General features: G+C 42.8%; 1 protein-coding gene across 2 annotated transcripts in view; it reads left to right on the forward strand.

The window, feature by feature from the left end:
* The window catches only part of SEMA3C (semaphorin 3C), a 189,392-nt gene that overhangs the window by 148,837 nt on the left and 18,753 nt on the right, over window positions 1-21,802 (forward strand). For both annotated transcript variants that reach the window (XM_088468803.1, XM_088468804.1), the window contains exons 13-16: window positions 6,139-6,227; window positions 15,812-15,853; window positions 16,423-16,580; window positions 19,488-19,555. In XM_088468803.1, the coding sequence (XP_088324929.1) occupies window positions 6,139-6,227; window positions 15,812-15,853; window positions 16,423-16,580; window positions 19,488-19,555 (357 nt within the window). The remainder of the gene's footprint in view (window positions 1-6,138; window positions 6,228-15,811; window positions 15,854-16,422; window positions 16,581-19,487; window positions 19,556-21,802) is intronic.

Genomic DNA, 21,802 nt, shown 5'->3' on the forward strand with positions numbered 1-21,802 from the left:
TATTGACACCATTTCTTTTTCTTCCCAGTTTGACTCACTTCTCTCCCCTATCCTGTCTCTCTCCTGCCCTGAACAAGCCATTTCTCTATACAATACCTCCCTTACTTCTGCTCTGGACTCTGTTGCTCCGGCAATCACTATTCACCCTCGCAGAATTACACCTCAACCCTGGCATTCCAAATGCACCAGATACCTGCAAAAGTGTTTGTGAACTGCCGAGCGACAGTGGAGAAGATCACGCTCTAATGCTGATTTCCTCCATTTCAAATTTATGCTCTCCTCATACAGTGCTGCCCTTTCCCTCTCTAAACAGTCATATTTCAAGAACCTCATCTCCTCTCGGTCCTCAAATCCCCAACGTCTCTTCACCACCTTCAACTCCCTCCTCCGCCCACCCCCTCCTCGCCCCCCCTCCTCGCTCTCTGCCCTTGACTTTGCTACCTACTTTACATCTAAAATTGACTCCATACGTCAGGACATCATATCCCACCAGTCCCTTTGCCATCCACCTCCTCTTTTCCCAGATCACCCCTCTCCTTCCATTTTACCAACTCTTACTTTCTTCTCCCCTGTATCTGGAGAGGAAGTAATGTCCCTCATCCAGTCCTCCCCCCCTTCCACCTCCCCCCTTGACCCTATCCCTTCACGTCTCCTCCGCTACCTCTCTCCTTCTGCCTGCTCCCATCTTGCCCACCTCTTCAATCTCTCCCTATCATCAGGCACTGTCCCGTCTGCATTCAAACATGCCCTTGTCTCCCCCATACTAAAAAAACCTACCATTGATTCTAACACTCTCTCCAACTACCGTCCCATCTCTCTCCTCCCTTTTGCCTCCAAGCTCCTTGAGCGTGTTGTTTACAACCGCCTTACCACCTTTCTTTCCTCCCACTCCCTCCTTGACCCTTTTCAGTCTGGCTTCCATTCTCTTCTCTCCACTGAACTGCCCTCACAAAAGTCAGCAATGACCTCCTTGCTGCTAAATCCAAGGGCCACTACTCTCTTCTCATTCTCCTTGACCTCTCTGCTGCTTTCGACACTGTGGACCACCCTCTCCTTCTGCAAATCCTTCACTCCCTTGGTCTACGTGACACTGCCCTCTCCTGGCTATCCTCCTACCTCTCTGACCGATCCTTCTCTGTCTCCTCTCATGACTCCTCTTCTCCCCCACAGCCTCTTGCAGTAGGTGTTCCCCAAGGTTCTGTTCTTGGGCCTCTCCTTTTCTCACTCTATACATCCTCACTAGGGGAACTCATCAGCTCTTTTGACCTCCAATATCATCTCTATGCCGATGATACCCAGATCTACCTTTCTTCCCCCGACCTCTCTCCATCTCACCTCACTCGTGTCTCCAACTGTCTCTCTGCCATCTCTTCCTGGATGTCCGAGCGATTTCTTAAACTTAATATGTCTAAGACTGAGCTAATCATCTTCCCACCCCCCTACATAACCACACTTCCCACCATTTCTTTATCAATTAATGGCACAACTATCTCCTCTAGGCCTAAAGTGCGCTGTCTTGGAGTTATCCTGGACTCCTCCCTTTCCTTCAAACCACATATCCAATATCTCTCACAGTCCTGTCGTTTTCATCTTAAAAATATTTCCAAGATTAGACCCTTTCTCACCCAGGATGCCACTAAAACCCTCATACACTCACTGGTCATCTCCAGACTGGACTACTGTAACCTCCTCCTATCTGGCCTCCCCAACTCCCTTCTCTCCCCTCTCCAGTCTGTCCTCAATGCTGCTGCTAGGCTCATTTTCCTCTCAAAACGCTCTGCATCTGCCTCCCCTCTACTACAAGCTCTCCACTGGCTCCCCTTCCCTTTTAGACCCCAATTTAAGGTTCTCACACTCACTTACAAAGCCCTCAGCCATTCCTCTCCCGTTTACATCTCTGATCTCCTCTCCCTTCACTCTCCTGTCCGCCCTCTTCGTTCAACAAATGCACGCTGCCTCTCATGCCAATTGATTACTTCTTCCCATTCCCACCTCCAAGATTTTGGCCGCGCTGCTCCCCACCTTTGGAACTCTCTCCCGCTTCCCATCAGACTCTCCACCTCTCTTCAATCCTTCTAACGGGCTCTAAAGACCCACTTTTTCATCAAAGCCTTCCAGCTCTCTTCTTAACTTGCTGCTACATACTCCTTCCTCCCTGCCTACCCCATCTGTGTCAACCCCTGTTTGTCCCTCCCCTTTAGAATGTAAGCTCCTATGAGCAGGGCCCTCTTGTGCTTCTCCTTACTCTACCTTCATCTACTTCTTATTCTCTACCAAGGCACGTAACACTTGGTTGCTTTGCATTGTTGCTTATCTGGGTGTTATGGTTGCGAATGTAGTAATGTACATTATCCTTGTCCTGTATTGTATTGTATTGTATTGTTCTGTAAGTCACTGTAAATTAACCTATTTGTTTATGTACTTTGTAAGGCGCTGCGGAACACTTGTGGCGCCATATAAACAAACGATAATAATAATAATAATTTTGGAAAATTAATCAGCTCTTTTGTATGCGGATGATACCCAAATTTACTGATCCTCTGCAAATCGCTCATCATCTGTGTTGGCAAGATGACTTTAAAGATGATATGACAAAAAGACATTCGATAATATAGGCCATCTCACACTCAATGTTTTAGACACATAGTTAATAATAATTCCACCATCCAATAGTAAAAAATATATTTTTTTATCATTTTTTATCATAATGGGGTGTGGTCACACCTCCTGAGCTTAGGCCACATCCCCTGCCACCCGGGCCCGCTGCGGCTGTCAACGCCCCTGGTCAATGTACATGGTATCAAGTCGTGTCACAGCAGCTCAGACCGCTTTCCCACTGCACATTGGAACCGCGTTATTCCCGGGTCGTTCCCTTTCCACTGCACAAGTGTATGCCCTGCATGTCACTCCCTTGAGGTGGGCCTCTGCATCCACAGCGAATAACTCGATTTTCCCCTTTCACACCACAAATCTATAGGGAAATAGGAAACTGATACATGACCGTATTGCACATTGGTTCAGAAAGATTGAAAAAGTAAAATGTGAGCTATATGATCGAGTCACACAGTAATGTTGGCCTTGGGTCAGTGGGTTGTGATAGTGTTTTAATAGAACTTATGTAAGTTTTGTGTTGACTGTGTAGAGGGGAGGGCATTGAGTAGAACAACTTCTGAAGGTTATGTGAGTTCTTCAGTATTTTGCTAAGCCTGCCTAAAAAGGTGAGGTTTTTTTTTAAGTGGAGATGTTGCCCATAGCAACCAATCAAATTTTAGCTATTATCTTCTAGAAGGTGCTAGTTAAATGTTAAGTAGAATCTGATTGGCTGCTATGGGCAACATCTCCATTTCTGAAAACTCTCACTTTAGTAAATATACCCCTACATGTCATAAAAGAGCATTTAGGCAAAGTACTTTTACGTAATCCTAAATAGGACTTAAAAATTTGCAGGTCTATCAGTATTTTTTTACATCTTCATTTAATGAACTGCTTGACTTTTTTTTTACAATTTAAACCCACCACATGTTACAATTTTAACATATGAGAGTCAGAATAAATTAAGGGGATACTTTTTTTGCTTTCCAGGTTAAATTTTGAATGCAGAATGCATATGAAGAATAGCCAAAAAGGAAAGCCAAACTATAGGGTCTTTATTCTCTTTCTATAAAAGTACAAACACCTTAGTAACTGCTTGGTTTGATAATTGCTTGGAAGCCTCCATCTAGGATTACTGGATAAATTGTAGAATGGGGTTTTCACAACTGGTGCCAATTAGGATCAGCCTTTAATGCAGAGAAGCACTGTATAGCTTTAATCAGAACTGTCTTTTGCAATCTATAGCTTATCTGGTATGTTTAAATGTTTGATTTTATTTTTGTAACTACATAGCATATACATGCAAACATTTTTGATTCTTATAAAGTTATAATTTTACTTACTGTTTTCCCTTTCTTCCACAATAGTATTTGTATATATTTATAATACTACATTACTGAAAGAATATCATAAACATGGTTGGTATTTTGTAAATAATATAAATAGTAAAACCAGTTCAATGTGAGAGATTCTTGGCAATGTAACTGTACATATCTTGAGTTAAGATTTCATACACACCAATCTATAAAATATGTAAGTATAGCATGATGGACATAATGTGGTAGAAAGTGGCCAGCGAAAAATAAAACAGTTTGCCAAAGGTCTGGGGCAGAAAAAAAAATGCAAAAACATTCTCCCACACACCCTGCAAATAAGCCAGCATAAAGAGATTTACATTCTACCTGATAATGGCAATGGTGGCACTGGGGTCGGTGACACCCAGTGCAGCAAGGAAGCCCACTCTGCATGCCTTCAGAGATGCCGGGCTGCCCCCCAGAGACTCTACATGCCCTGCCAGCTGCACCTCGATGAACCCGAGCTGGGTGCTGGAGCTGCACTGTGATGTTCGTGTGCAGCGCCCGGCTACCTAATACTGAGAAGTAGCTGGCATTTTGGTGTCACCCCCTCAGAGGGTGACACCCGGTGCAGTCCACACACCCCACAACCCCTAGCGATGCCACTGGGTAATAGCAATGCAGAGATCTCAGTTGCGTACATTTACAAATATATGGTAAGCCACCGGACTCCCGTCAAGACTTCTCTGTTTTGGTGGTCCTAACGCTACGTGATAATAGCACCTACTTTAGTTATTAAGTTTCATTTCTGGATGAGCAACAGATCTATAAATAGCATTAAAATCTGAAATCATCATTGAATATCTGGGCAATCCTATATTATTTCTACTATTCATTTTACATCTACCATGTATATTTAGGCAAAAAAAAGTAAAGAAATAGTCATTGCTATGTATGGTAGTTTCTGAAGCCTGAATATTTAGCTGCCTGTTATGTGTCTGGATCTGGAATATTTACAGTGAATTATACAGATTTACTTACAACACTGCCATATAGCTGTAATTTGACATATTTATAGCAATATGCTCTTAGTGACATCTTATGGATGTATATAATGAGAGAATGTCATTCTATAATGGGCACTACCTCTCAGACTATACATCAAGTCTCCATAGAGTAAATTTCAACATAATTATTTAGCAATACTAAATAAGACAGCATGAATGTAGGGTATCTAAGACTAATGTAATGCATGTCTAGATTACAAAACTATAGAGAAACATTGAATGCAAAATCACTTCCAGTTTTCCTTTTGTGGAATTTCTAAGTTGAAATAGAATACGGCAAAAAAATCCAGTATGAAGTTCCAACATGTAATAAATGTCACCTTGAAGCAACTTAATGTAGAAGGAGAGCTCTAATCACTTTTGTATGAATAACTGTGATTATATGATTTTAAATGAACAGTTTAAATTACACGATCCCAACTCTTGAATGTTATGTACTAATATGGTAACATGTTTATGAGGTGCAATACTGTTACAGACCTTACATGGAATGGCTCCATTCTTTATAGCCTATATCAGATATTATGTTATTCAGTCTTGTGGCCAAGCAGAGTCACTGATGTGATTATTGTTGCTAGGACTGGGAACCCACCATGAGCCTTCCAATGGAGGCTGGATAAAGGAGTATAGCCTATACTATACTGTATAAGTCATACAATTAGTTCTTTATCAACCCCCCAGCTTACTATGAAGACAGGAGACTACTTGTATTAAAGAGGTTAGACTCCTTTTTAAAGTTACTTACCGGGGTAACTCTAGGATTAAGGAATAATACTAAGATAAAATTCACTATAAGTCTTAATGGTAATCCTTATAACCATCAATTTGGATGACATTATAGCTAAATAAAGAACTCTATAAGCAGTAACCCAGGCTATCAACCTATACAAAGTCCTAATTTTTTTTTTTACAAAAATTTTACAATTCATAATTTGTACAGGTGGTTTTGACTTGATCATATTTTTGCTACCCCTTGTCTTCTGCAAATGGGACAACTAAAGTGATCTCTGACCTGAGCCCACCAATTTAGAAAGGTGGCCATGGTTACTACAAATTATAAAAGGAGCTTCTTGGTGTGTTACAATTATTCAATGTATACATGGATGCAATTTTCATTTAGATGTCTTAACCTTTGAGTATGAATTGAAGAACAATATTTAATTTTTTGTTTATATTTTGCCTAGACAAGGGGACAGTGCATAAAGTTGTCGTTCTTCCCAGTAATGGCTCTGTGAGTGGAGAGCTCATCCTAGAAGAACTGGAGGTTTTCAAGGTTTGGCACATCTTTTCTCTTCTAAAACTGAACATGTTTACATACAACTTTGATCTGCCAGACTTGGCACTATGAGTAACCTATAGATAAAAAGAGCTGGAGCTGTAATGTATGTTTGCTGAAATTAGCCTTGAAATAACGTAATGTTTGGTGAGCTGTGTAGTTATGATCTCAGTAAGCACTTTCAGACTTCACTTCAGACATGATAAATGTAACTACCCACAGAGCCAGAAGCGTACTGTAACTAGGGCTAAAAAACACACAGAAGCTTGTTTGTATTCTTGCTGTTATAAAGGGATGATACTGCCTTCATTATAATCTACTTTAGTTTGTTAACTCCTTCATTAATTGTACTTTCTTTGCATTGGGTTCTACTCCCAGTGATATTTATACAATTGTTTCATTTAATTATTTAATTATAGAGGTCACAATTTTACAACAGGAAAAAACGTACAGTTTATGGTAGAATTTTGTAATATTAAATATATTTTCAGCACATACTATACTGTATACCTTTGTTAAAGTATGATCATGTTATGTGTTATCATTATGATCTCAGTCATGCTGTTCCCTAGCTTCCATCCGTTAAAGCAGTTTCATAGTAAAGCAAGCAATACATTATGAAAAATTAGGACAGCTGTACAGTATAAGGATCAATCAAAGTGGGCAATGCTCAGAGTTTTTTTTCCATCAGTAATCCCATGCACAGAACATATGCTACAAAGGGTTTACAAAGCTGGCTGAGCAAATGGTAAAATGCATTGACTATTAAGTAGTGAGTAAGGAGTAGGAATCATGATAAAGTAGGAACAGTGGCACTAAAACCAATTTTCAAATTTTTCTTGCTTCATCATATTGTAAATGAACTGTAGTCAGTTAAGTGGAATGGACTTTACACTCTCCATCAGCTGATGTAAGCCCACTTTTAGGGGGAGATGTACCAAGCCTTGGAGAAATATGAAGTGTGTAGTTGTATCTAGCACAGTTTTTGAAATGACAGATGCTGATTCGTTGCTTTGGGCAATACTCCACTTTCTCTCTCTCTCTCTCCGAGACTTGATACATCTCTCCCTTATTCACAAGTACAAACAATATAAACTTATCTAAAATAAAGACTTGGAGAAATATTGGTGTCGAAAAGTGTAACTGAATTCATAAGGTAAAGAAAAAGTGCCTTACATGCAGTATTACTGTCTGCCCCATCATATCAAGCTTAAATGAGGACCATCTGCCAGCCCATAACATGAAATCATCAAGACCTAATTGGGGGCCAACTGCAAGCCCATCACCAACAGTTTAAGGCAGTGTTTCCCAACGTCGGTCCTCAAGGCACACTAACAGTCCAGGTTTTAGTGATATCCATGCTTCAGCACAGATGGTTAAATCAAAATAACAGGTACTAATTAAGACACCTGTGCTCAAGTATGACTATCCTTAAAACCTGGACTGTTAGCGTGACCTGAGGACCGTGGTTGGGAACCCCTGGTTTAAGGTATCCAAACTCCCCTCCCAATCACACACAGGAAGCCCACCTGGACTAGTGGTGCCACTGAGCCCAGTAGGGTAGAATCAGCCTCACCTGTGTATAGGCGGGCAGGACATCTCAAGACTTCCAGCAATATTGCCACTGCTATTGTTCTTTCCTGCAAGAAAAGCCAACAAAGATAAAATAGAGAGGGTGGGAACCTACTCAGAAGCAAGAGACCTCCCAGCACAGAGAACAATAATATAAAACAGTGAATATGCCCATGATCCTTCCATCAGATACCGTAATGTAGCATTTCACATGCAGATATAGCCGCAGTTGCACACCGAATAAAGGCATGCCGCATATCACTTTATTCAGCAGAAGCTGCTTATGTGTCCTTTGTGAATAATACGCATTTGAAGGTTAAGAGTCGCATGAAAAGACGATTGGCCCTACTGAGTTACACCACTTTATGGCGTGACAAGAAAGGCTTTTTAATGCGCAAGGAAGTAAGATGTATGTGGACACATCTGCAGAGTGAGCAAAAATTGCTAAATGATTTTTGGATAAAAAGAGCTATCATGGTAATAAACTACAGTTGAACCAGGCAAATATAGATTGTATATAAAACATTAAGCGCAGCAAGTGCATATTAAATGTACCTGTAGATAATAGTAATGTAGAGTATATAAAGGTATCCCGGCCAGGAGATTTTTCCTAATATTAGTATGTTTAAAAAAGCACTTACATTTTTTCTTGGATTTTTTTTTTAATCAACAAACACTGGAGGCATCCTGCTGTAGTACATCCATGCCTGTCATCATGTTACATTGACAGTGTAACATGATTCATTGTCTTCACATCAGTGATGATGACCATGGTAATAATAAACCTCAGTATATATTAGGGGTGTGCCACTTTTTGTGTTTTGGTTTTGGATCTGGATCTTTCTTCGTGTTTTGGATCTGGATTGGTTTTGCCAAAACCACCCTTCCGTGTTTTGGGTCCTGGGTTTTGTGTTTTGGATCTGTATTTTTTTTAAAAAAAGCATAAAAACAGCTAAAATCACAGAATTTGTGGGTTTTTCTGCTCCTATGCTATTATTAACCTCAATAACCTTAATTTACACTCATTTCCAGTCTATTCTGAACACCTCACACCTCACAATAGTGTTTTTATGTCCAAAATCTTGCACCGAGGTAGCTGGATGAGTATGCTAAGCGATACGAGTGGGCGTCACAAACACATGGCCCATTTAGGAGTGACACTGCAGTGGCAGACAGGATGGCAGTTTGAAAAACTAGGCCTCAAACAGTACATAATGCAAAGAAAAAAAAGAGGTGCAAGATGGAATTGTCCTTGGGCCCTCCTACCCACCCTTATGTTGTATAAACAGGACATGCACACTTTAACAAACCAATCATTTCAGCGCCAGGGTCTGCCACATGACTGTGGCTGAAATGATTGGTTCGTTTGGGCCCCCACAAAACAAGCTGGCAATTAATCTGTCCCTGCACAAACTGGCTCTACGGAGGCAAGATGCCGTCCTCATCCTCCTCATCCACCGATTCCTCACCCTCTTCTGTGTTGTGTACATCCTCATCCTCACAGACTATTAACTCATCCCCGCTGGAATCCACCACCACAGGTCCCTCTGTACGTTCTGGAGGCTGGTCTCCCTGGAAGAGTTGATAATTCATTTTTATGAACATCATCTTCTCCACATTTTGTGGAAGCAACCTCCTACGCCTTTCGCTGACAAGGTTCCCGGCTGCACTAAACACTCTTTCGGAGTACACACTGGAGGGGGGCAACTCAGGTAAAATAGAGCCAGTTTGTACAGGGGCCTCCAAATTGCCTCTTTTTCCTGCCAGTACAGGTACGGACTGTTTGACATGCCTACTTGGATGCTTTCACCGATGTAATCCTCCACCATTCTGTCAATGGTGACAGTATCATATGCAGTGACAGTAGACATGTCAGAAATTGTTGCCAGGTCCTTCAGTCCGGACCAGATGTCCAAACTTGGTCCTGCCTGCCCTGCATCACCGCCAGCGGGTTGCTTAGGATACCTAAGTTTTTTCCTGGCAGCCCCAGTTGCGGGAGAAAATGAAGAAGGAGCTGTTGACGTGTCACGTTCCGCTTCAGCTGACAGTGTTTACACCAGCAGGTCTTTGCACCTCTGCAGGCTTGTGTCGGCCGGAAAGAGAGCGGAATCGCTGCGTCTTAGCTCCTCCTTCACTTTCTCCAGCTGCTTCTGCAAAAGCCTGATGAGGGGAATGACCTGACTCAAGCTGGCAGTGTCTGAACTGACTTCACGTGTGGCAAGTTCGAAGGGCTGGAGAACCTTGCACAACACGGAAATCATTCTCCACTGCGCTTGAGTCAGGTGCATACCCCCTCCTTTGCCTATGTCATAGGTGGATGTATAGGCTTGAATGGACTTTTGCTGCTCCTCCATCCTCTGAAGCATATAGAGGGTTGAGTTCCACCGCGTCACAATCTCTTGCTTCAGGTGATGGTGGGGCAGGTTCAAGAGTGTTTGCTGGCGCACCAGTCTTCGGCACGCAGTCGCTGAATGGCGAAAGTGGCCAGAAATTTTTCGGGCCACCCAAAGCGTCTCCTGCACGCCCCTGTCGCTTTTCAGAAAATTCTGCACCACCAAGTTTATTGTGTGAGCAAAACATGGGACGTGCTGGAATTTGCCCAGATGTAATGCCCGCACAATATTGGTGGCGTTGTCAGATATCACAAATCCCCAGGAGAGTGTAAGTGGGGTAAGCCACTGGGCGATGATTTCCCTCAGTTTCTGTAAGAGGTTGTCGGCGGTGTGCCTCTTACTGAAACTGGTGATACACAGCGTAGCCTGCCTTGGAACGAGCTGGCGTTTCTGAGATTCTGCTACTGGTGACGCTGCTGCTGTTGCTGCGTAAGGTGATTCATCTACCCAGTGGGCTGTCACAGTCATATAGTCCTTAGTCTGCCCTGTTCCACTAGTCCACATGTCCGTGGTTAAGTGGACATTGGGTACAACCGCATTTTTCAGGACACTGAGGACACTTTTTCTGATGTTTCTGTACAGTCTCGGTACCGCCTGCCTAGTGAAGTGGAATCTAGACGGGATTTGGAACCGGGGACACACTACCTCCATCAATTGTCTAAATCCCACTGCACTAATGGTGGATACCGGACGCACATCTAACACCAACATAGCAGTCAAGGCTTCAGTTATACGTTTTGCTTCAGGTTGACTGCTGTCGTACTTCATCCTCCTCGCTAAGGACTGTTGGAGGGTCAATTGTTTAGTAAAAGTAGTGGTGTTCCTACTTCCTCTCTGGGATGATGAACGACTCCCAGCAGCAGCAACAGCAGCAGCGGCAGCAGGAGGCGTAGCAATGCAGGATCCTCCGGAGGAATCCCGGAAAGGAGAGTCAGTCATGCCAGTGACATGGCTGCAGGGCTGCTTCCAATCCTGACTAAGGAGGAAATTGACGAGGAGGGAGTTGACGGTGTGGTTTGCTGGCTCTTGGATACAACAGGACAACGGGATTTAGGTGTCCCTGGACTGCTTACGGTCTTAGCCAAAGTTTCTGAACTTGACAGTAACTTTTTATGAATGCGCTGCAGGTGCCGTATAAGGGAGGATGTTCCTAGGTGGTTAACTTCCCTACCCCTACTTATTTCACCTTTACATATGGTACATATGGCAAGACAGTTGTTGTCCGGATTTGGATAGAAATATTGCCAGACCAAAGAGGTGGAATGTTTGGTCTTCTGCCCAGGCATGACCGTGATGGGCTTTTTCATCCCACGGACAACAACTGTCTCCCCCGGAGCCTGATTTAAACAAACCACATCACCATCAGAATCCTCCTCGCCAACTTCCTCCTCAGCGCCAGCTACACCAGTATCCTCATCCCGTTGTACTTCAACAGTGACATCTTCAATTTGCATATCAGCAAGTGGACTGTGGGTGCTCCTTTCAGCACTTGCAGGGGGCGTGCAAATGGTGGAAAGAGCCACCTCTTCCCATCCAGTGCCAGGAAGGTCAGGCATCGCAACCGCCACCACACTTGGACTCTCCTTGGGGATTTGTGATATCTTCTTAGAATGCACAGTTCTTCACTGTGCTTTTACCAGCTTAACTCGTTTGATTTTTTTAGCGGGAGGAGGGCTTCCATCGTCATGTGAAGCTGAACCACTAGTCATGAACATAGGGAAAGACCTTAACCGTTCCTTGCCACTCCGTGTCATAAATGGCATATTGGCAAGTTTACGTTTCTCTTCAGATGATTTAAATGTTTTTTTCAAGGTCATTTTCCTGAACTTTGTCATTTGGGATTGTATGTGCCCTCCACTATGACATTGGGCATCGGCCTTGGCAGACGACGTTAATGGCATGTTATCGTCTATGTCATGACTAGTGGCAGCAGCTTCAGCACTAGGAGGAAGTGGTTCTTGATCTTTCCCTATTTTATTTTTATCGGAGAAAGTTTGGTCCTCCATTTATGTTATATTGATATATACGTGCGGCTAAGGCGCACACAAACACAGAAAATCATTTTTTATTTTTGTTGGAGACTAGTGCACTTTGTGGGTTTCACCACCCTTTAAGAAATGAGCCAGCCGGCTCTTTACTTATGGGACACAGGCGCACGCTTGGCGCTGCTCCTTTGTTGATGCACGTGCAGCTACAGCCCACACAATTCACAAAGACAGAGAAAAAAAATAATTTTTTATTCTTTGTGGAGCGCACTTTGGGGGTTACACCACCCTTTAACAGACAGACGCACGCTTGGCGCTTCTGCTTTGAGGATGCACGTACAGTGCAGACAATTCACAAACACAGAAGAAAATGTCTTATTTTTGTTGGAGTGCACTTTGGGGGTTACACCACTCTTTAACAGACCGACCCTTTAACAGACAGACGCACGCTTGGCGCTGCTCCTTTGTTGATACACGTGCAGCCACAGTGCACACAATTCACAAACACAGAAAGTATTTTTTATTTTGTTTGGAGTGCACTTTGGGGGTTACAGCACCCTTTAACGGTCAAGCCAGCCGGCCCTTTACTTATGACACAGGCGCACGCTTGGCACTACTTGTTGATGCACGTGCTGCTACTGCGCACACAATTCACAAACACGAAAAAATATTTTTTTTAATTTTTTTTGGAGTGCACTTTGGGGGTTACAGCACCCTTTAATGGTCAAGCCAGCCGGCCCTTTACCTATGACACAGGCGCACGCTTGGCGCTACTTTGTTGATGCACGTACGGCTGCTGCGCACACGATTCGCAAACACAAAAAAATTTATTTTTTTATTTTGTTTGGAGTGCCCTTTGGGGGTTACAGCACCCTTTAACGGACAAGCCAGCCGGCCCTTTACTTATGGGACACAGGCGCACCCTTGGCGCTGCTCCTTTGTTGATGCACGTGCAGCCACAGTGCACACAATTCACAAACACAGAAAATATTTTTTTATTTTGTTTGGAGTGCCCTTTGGGGGTTACAGCACCCTTTAACAGACAAGCCAGCCGGCCCTTTACTTATGGGACACAGGCGCACACTTGGCACTACTGCGCACACAATTCACAAACACAGAAAAAATATATATTTTTTGCACTTGGGGGGAGCACCCCTGATGGACAGAGCACCCCCTAGACAACACTACAGCACCCCTTTAGGACTGGGACACTGCACAGGACTTTGGAGTGGACACAGCCCCTATGGACAACAGCAGCACAGTACAACACAGCCAGCCCCTATGGACTTTGGAGGAGTGGACACAGCCCCTATGGACAACAGCAGCACAGCACAACACAGCCAGCCCCTATGGACTTTGGAGGAGTGGACACAGCCCCTATGGGCAACAGCAGCACAGCACAACACTACACTACACAGCCCAGCCAGCCAGCCCTAACTCCCACCCTCCCTTTTCACTGTCCACAGCCGAGTGAGAAAATGGCGCCGACGCGGGTACCTTATATAGAATCCAAAACCCGCGAGACCCGGAAGGCGGGATGATGACGTTTTGCCTCGATTTCAGATCCGAGTCAGGCGGGAAAAATCGAGCCTGACTCGGATCGGCCTCTGATCGGGGGGTTCGGATTTCAGAAATCCGAACCCGCTCACCCCTAGTATATATACATACATTATCATATGAATCATGTCATATGAGTTAACAAGGCATTGTAATTCACTGTGTTATATATTACTATGGCCCCTATTTATATTCATTTGCACAAATGACCTGGAAGATATCATACTATTAGCAGTGATATAAGATGAATAATTAATCAATAAACTCAGGTGTGGATTGAAAGATCTACAGTAAAAAGACAATGTCTAGATAGACACCAAATGTTAGACAGTCAATAGGTCGACAGGTACAAAAGGTCGACAGGGACAAAATGTCGACATACAAATGATCAACAGGGTCAAAAGGTCAACATGAAAAGGGTAGGCAAAAATGGTTGACACATTTTTTTTTTTCTTTTTTCTAACCCTTATTATCCTAACCCTAACCCTCCCCTTGGTGTCTAACCCTAACTGTCAGAGTAAGTGCCTAACCCTAACCGTTGGGGTTAGTGCTTAACTCTAACCCCCTGGTAAGTGCCTAACCCTAAAAATAACCAACATGTGTCGACCATTTTTGTGTCGACCTTTTGTCACTGTACACCTTTTGTCCCTGTCAACCGATTGACTTTCTAACATCTGTTGTGTATCTAGACATTGTCTACCTTTTTACTATAGGTCTTTAGGCTGGATCCTAATAAACTCCTACTGGTATAACACCTTTGATAAGATGCTGTCCAATTAAGAGTCTACAGTAAAATGATAGCTATTGTCAGTGCTATTTGTTAGCAGGAACAAGCAGGAACTCAGTTCCTGAACCTCTCATTAACTATGACATAATGTCTTGGGCAAAAATGTATTTTCCATACAATAAGTTTTATTTTAAAGTGCCTTATTTTCTGAATGTGTATGTGTATATAGAATTTATATGTATACATAATATATATATATATATATATATATATATATATATGCACAAAAAAAAAGTACAGGTGCTCAACTCCAAATTAACTGATTATATATAAATAAATACATTTTTGCAATGAGTAGAGGTTTTTGGCATAATCTTGGCCAAGGTTATGGGCTACCCACCGCATCCGGGTAACCTCTGTCGGGTAGGTCCCTAACATACTAGGATTCAGATTTAGAGTGCAGGACACCCCCAAACTGGTCCAGCTAGGCCGCCCCAGGGCACCAGCATAGTAAGAAAAGTGCAGTGTAAAGAGATAGTTAGGAGCAGCCACAGCTGCATATAAAGAATGAAAATAAAAAGTGAAATACATATATAATAAACAAACAGTGATGGGTTAAAATGTGTTATAAAGGAAAAATGTGTTATAATGCGGTGCCCTGAAGCAGATCAACCAAAGCAATCCAGGGGAACCCACACACCAAAAATTAACCAAAGCTGCACTACACATAGAAGAACAATTGTTCTTCTATAGCTCCTCCCCCAGTAGCTCCATTCACATTTCCTAACCCTATTTTTCCAGTACAATAGCCCTGGCAATAGCAATCACTCCACTGACCCAGTCTATTCACTGAGCATGCACAACCATGAAGCAGCACATGCACAAAAACATTTAGGAACTTGGAAGGAGGGAGGGGAGGAGCCTGCATTATCTTGGGGAGGGATCAGAAGATCCCTCTGTGGCTGGGCTTTAACTATAGGCAAGAGCAGCTAATAGCATTTCTAATGGCATTAGCAATTGGAGTCAAGCTGTGAAAAGTTTGCCCCATTTTTATGTCGCTATAGAGAGGTCTGCTGTAATTTTGTACTAAATGCTGATGATTTTGAAGATGTCAATAACAGTATTAATAAATAGCAGTGAAACTAAATTTTGCTGTAATTCAATAAAAACTGCAATTTTCACATTGAGTGTGAGACAGTGAGACTTTGATAAATAGGGACCCTAAGCTATTATATTGTATGGTATGTAACTTAGTAAATATCATGATTTTAGATTGTTTAACAGATTTATGTTAAATGTTTATTGGTTAATCTTATGTGTTAAAAAAAAAAAATTTTCTTGGTTTAGAGTCATTCCCCCATAACGTCAATGAAGATTTCTCCAAAAAAGGTAAATTGACTTGGCCTTAACTACTTACAGATTACCGTACTTTACAACTTTAAATCTGGTAACAAGAACATTTTATTTTGATACAGTCTATAACAGTTGGACAGTGTTATAACAAAGTAACATTTATCTTCTCAGTGCTGAATGTTTCTGCATGCCATGTACGGTTCTTTCACAGAACAGCTTACTCTAATTTTATGCACTTGTAGCAAGAGCTATAGCCACATGCTTAGAATTATGCAACTATACAAGTCAGGACTTAATGAAGATTGCTGACAGATTGAAGTCATTTCTGCCAACAACTGTGACTGTAATTATAGTGTGTGTGTGTATGTGTGTGTACAGTATGTGTGTATATATATATATATATATATATATATATATTTATACATATATACTTGTGTTTATCTATATACATATTTACTGTGTGTGTGTGTGCCACTTAACATATTACCACTTTTAAAAAGTCTGACAGTTTAATAATGCAGTATTTCTATTATTATGGTAATCATCGTCATTTATTCTGCATAGGAAGACAACAGCTTCCTTAATAGTAACTTTGTATTTCACAGCAACAATTGTATGTCAGCTCAGAGGAAGGTGTCACTCAGGTGTCTCTGCATCGCTGCCACATTTACGGAACTGCCTGTGCCGACTGCTGCCTGGCCAGAGATCCTTACTGTGCCTGGGATGGGAAGTTCTGTTCCAGGTATTATCCATCTGGGAAGAGGTAAGAGCTTGTTATGTTGTGTGTTAGGTTTCAATAATAATAGAAATCATAGGGCCTGATTCTGAAGTGGGAGCAAAGCAAAGAAGAGCAGGTAACTGTGCACCTTGCAGTGGCATCCCTCCCCGCAGTGACTCCAGGTGTGAGGACGGCTGTAGTGCACGCGGTAAAGCCGTCAATGGGGGTGTGGCCTCACATATAGGGGCGTGGCCTCATGGGTAGGCTTGTGGTCTCACAGCCCAAACCCCGTTGTAATCACTCCCGGGGGAGGGGGGGCGGCGGCTCCTTCACTGTGGCAGGCTCCTGTCACTTAGGAGGAGTCAGCACTTTGGTGTCACCCCTCGGCGGATGACACCTAGGTGTGGCCCGCATCCCTCTTGTGTCGTCACTGGCACCTTGGTAACACCCTGCTGCACTGCAGGAGGGGCAGATATAAAATGTGGAGAGCGATTTTGATTTGAATGGGCGTATCCAAACTGAAACCTAAATTATAAAAAAAATATCTGATCAACATGTATGGGCTACATGCAAAAGCAGCCAGTATTTACCCTCTGTCATTTAATCCTGATAGTAGAATAAAATTAATATTTTATCTTTGGTATTATTAATAATCAATATTCCATTGACCTGATACAACATGAGAGTCTGAATCTATGGTACATCCTTTGACTTTTGCTGTGTTTTGCCGTAAATATTTTTGATTGAAAATATATTGTCAAAAATAATAGTATATTTATGATGAGGTAGCACACACATGAATACATTTATGGACCAAGGTTCTAAAATATTTGTAATTCTGCTCCTGGACACATATATACATTAAGGAAATCACACCCATGAAAACACCATTTAACATAACTAGTTCCTTCCCAACCATCATCTATATATTTTCATTAAATAAAATTACTATATTTTTGAGAAAAAGTATTATACCTCATTTATACTTGGCCAAGCACATTTTAGTAAAGTCAAAAAGTGTGGGAAACCAGACAGTTGTCGTCCTGGTTAAACAGATCATGTAGAGATTTTATTTAAATACATTTATTTTAAACAAATACTAAAAAATAAATTGTAATTCTTTTTTCACAAAGTACAGGTGTGTCTTACACATCTTTGCTACAGTCATGCTAAAAAGCTCCTCTCGGCATGCGACTGTATGTCCCGGTAGACTCTGCCAGCTTGGGCGTCTTTTTTGCATCTTTTTTTTTTTTTGCCAACAAGTCGCCTGTGCTAATTTTATATGCGACACTTGTATATCGGTGAGTGAATGAGTCCCTGAATCTGTATACGAAGTGCTACAATGCAGCAGCCGCAGCTCTTTTCATTCCAAGTTCCGTTTTGTTTCATATACAGACTCAGGTGCACACAGATATACAAGTGTCACATACCAAATTATTCAGCACAGTCTGGTGCGTCCTAGTCACATCGCTTTGTGACATAGAGGCATTTTCTGCAAAAAAAGATGCCTGACGCTAGTAGAGTAGCATGGAACCTGTTTACTTACGCCAGGCAAGTTGCGCTGTGCGGCGTATTGAGGCTAGATGCTACACGTCGGTAGGATTTTTTTTTCTGGGATTTCAAAAGCAATGCATGGCCTGTACATTTCTGACTTTATTTACATTTTATGTAAACAATTATATACTAGATATTTATTCTGAGAGTAGGACGAGCTAGATTTGCTCCATATGGATCACCTTCTTATCTCCATTAATTTTCCAACATTGCATAGAACCCACCGGCACACTGCATGAAGCCCATCTAACACCTTGCACAGATCCATCTGTCACATTGCACAGAACTCAGCCCTCAGGCATTTTGTACTGTTGTCCCCTCCACAGCTGCAGCCAAGTCATTCAGTACTCAGTGGGGGTGTTGCTGAAAGAAAGGGGCATGGATGTGTGGTAGTGCCACTCTTCTCCCCAGATCTTCCACATGACATGCCTGATTGCGTGACTCTCTGAGTCATTCAGTACTAATAGTGCCGTGTGTGATGTGATGCCCAAAGACCAAACTCACCTTCTCTGCCAGAAACACCATGTCACACAGCAGGAACACATGTAAATCAGGCAGCTGCCGTACTATGTACTTGTCGGCGTTTCATTGCTGTTAATACAGCATAACATTTAGGACATAAAAAAGGCTCTTATTAAAGGATCATACAGCATACATGGGAGTCTAAGTTTAACAAAAGAAAGTTAATCCTAAAAATGATGTTTGCAGAAGCTATAAAGCAGGTGGAGCTCGTCGCTTGCAGTTATGTTTATTTAAGAGGACTCAGAGGTCTGCGTCATGCTGTATGTAATATTTAGCTACTGTTAAGGAAAGTTATTGGCTCTGATTTCAATGTGCGTGTATCATTGTGAATAGGCCAGACACATACAGTATGTTTACATCATACTTTGCTCAGAGGTATGGTATCTGCGTCATGCTGTATGTAATATCCTTCTATTGTTATGGAAAGTTAGTGGCTGTAATTTTACATTTGTATATCTTGTTTAATAGGCCAGGCACATATATTTTTACACCATGCCTTGCTTCTATTGCACCTGGTGCTGGCCAGGTAAATATTTTAATATGTAAAAATATTCTGTAAAAAGCCCTTTCTGCCTTTCAAAACTGAAATTCAAATGTGAAATGTAGATGATAAATAGCTTCTGCTGAAAATATTTAGGGGTCTATTTACTAAGCAGTGTTAGGAGACAGAGTGAAAAGTGATAAGGTACCAGCCAATCAGCTCCCAACTGTCATTTTTCAAACACAGCCTGTGAGATGGCCGTTAGGAGCTGATTAGCTGGCACCTTATCACTTTTCACTCTGTCTCCTAACACTGCTTAGTAAATAGACCCCTTAAATTGTGTAGGATATTTTTTTCCCAAATGAGCCTGCCATTTGTGTGTTTTCCTGTTTTAGGAGAAGTAGAAGACAGGACGTAAAGCATGGAAATCCAGTTACTCAGTGCCGTGGATTTAATATGAAAGGTATACCTGCTATATCTGTTTGTGTGCCGCAGACTATGTGGCTTAGGCTTGGCAAAACACTAGGCATAAGTACCTAGTATGTTATAAGTGAACAAAGACACAAAATCAAGGAAAAATTAGCACAATGGAGGAAAAAGTACACACTCTAGGGTAAAAATGCAAAATATAGGTCTTGTATGAGTGACCTGCAACGTATATCATTGTGCTTAAACTGCGACTTTATACCAATTCCATTGCCATAAAAATACTAATCATAAGTACCTAGTACACTATAAGCAAAATGTAAAGCAAATGTATGCTGTCTGTGTAAAAAGGCACATTGGATAAGTGACCTGCGGCCATGCATCGTTATACTGTATCTGCGACTTTATATTAATTCCTTTGTGACAAAATAAACTAATCTTAAGTACTTAGTACACTATGGGGGTCATTCAGACCTGGTCGTTAGCGCCGATGCGCTCGGACCGGGTCGATGGCCCCCCACAGAGCATGCGCACGCCGGCGCCGTCGTGCGCAAGCGTGAGACCCGCTACGACCGACAGCGCCGGTCGTAGCGGGTCTCGATCCAAAGGGGGCGAGCTGTCGATGTTGATTGACAGCTCGCCCCGTTTGGAAGGCGGGCCGGGGGGGTGGCAGCCCAAACGGGGGCGTTCCCATGGGAACGCCTACCGTTTGGGGGCGGATGTCAGTGGAGAGCTTCCGGCTCAGACAGAGCCGAAAGCTCTCTGGGGCTTACGACAAGGGAGACCTACCCTAGGGTCTCGTCATAAGCCCCGATGGTCGCGATGGTCTTGACCATCGCGACCATCACCTTAGGCGGTCGTAAGGCTGTGGGTGTTAACCCACAGCCTTACCACCGCAAAGGAGGACGTCTTGAAAATTCAAGATGTCCTCCCCTCATTCAGACCGACCACACGCTCTGTGCGACCGGCTCTGAATGAGGTCCTATATGTGTACTGAAATTAAAAATTAAGGAAAAAATAGCAAACTAAGTAAAAGGTGCACAGCGAGGCGTCTCATGCCATATGGCACAAAAAGGATAGGTGTATGAGGACAAATCTGTACTTATCTGTCCTATGCATCTGAACAGTGCAAACCTAGACATGACATGTTTTCAACATTTGGATTAATACAGGTTTGCTAACTGCAAGTTACTTTTTTTTTTCTTTTAAATGCAATGTCCTCTTAAGACCAAAATGTGTATGCCTGCGTCCATAAGCATGTTCTTATGCATATGCATTGCCAGACACTACAAGGGGGTCACTCACTGTGAAAGGAGGCCTCTCTTGTCATCTAAGGTGATTGGCCTGCATTGCCGGTCTCTGTATCCACTGCCCACTGGCTCCTGCGGGTCTCTCCTCTGGCCACATTGACAGCACATTTCTAGCAGTTTGGCTTATAGCGGCCAACATCTTGGCGGAGGTGCTGGATGGCCTCGCAGCTGCAGTTTTTCTGTAGATACTCTGCTGGAATCACTTATGCTCTCTAGTGGCTACTGTGGATGATCTGCTGGAAACTCATCTGCTCTCTAGTGGCTACTGTGGTTACTTTGCTGGAATCACTCCTGCTCTCTAGTGGCTACTGTGGATACTTTGCTGGAATCACTGCTGCTCTCTAGTGGCTACTGTGGATGCTCTGCTAGAATCACTGCTGCTCTCTAGTGGCTACTGTGGATGCTCTGCTGGAATCACTGCTGCTCTCTAGTGGCTACTGTGGATGCTCTGCTGGAATCACTGCTGCTCTCTAGTGGCTACTGTGGATGCTCTGCTGGAATCACTGCTGCTCTCTAGTGGCTACTGTGGATGCTCTGCTGGAAACTCATCTGCTCTCCTGTGAATATTATGTGTTTATCCTGCTCACTGGATCCTCCTCTGCATCTAATTTGCTTGTGTCTTCCACCGACTTGCCCTCTACTAGTTGCTACTGGGTTCCGCCCAGGGGGCCTCAACCTGTGGGAATACTGCAGCTAAATCCAAATTCCATTGCGGGAATCCCTGGTGAATATCAGTATCCCGTTAGACTCAGGGTTGTACCTACAACTTCTGTGAATCCGGAAATGCATATTTTGATGCAGTCTACTCTTAAGACTTTTCCGTTTTAAGAAGCATGACAGGGGAGGGAGAGGTAAGTAAGAGTACAAGAAAATCATGGTCACATAAATGCGACTATGTCAGGTGTGGCCCCAGCCGCATATGCATCTGCCAAAAGAAATATCTATTGCGACTGATAAAGGGCTGGTGCAACACT

Source organism: Taudactylus pleione, unplaced genomic scaffold, assembly GCF_031769625.1.
Source record: "Taudactylus pleione unplaced genomic scaffold, aTauple2 ptg000086l, whole genome shotgun sequence".
Taxonomy (NCBI): domain Eukaryota; kingdom Metazoa; phylum Chordata; class Amphibia; order Anura; family Myobatrachidae; genus Taudactylus; species Taudactylus pleione.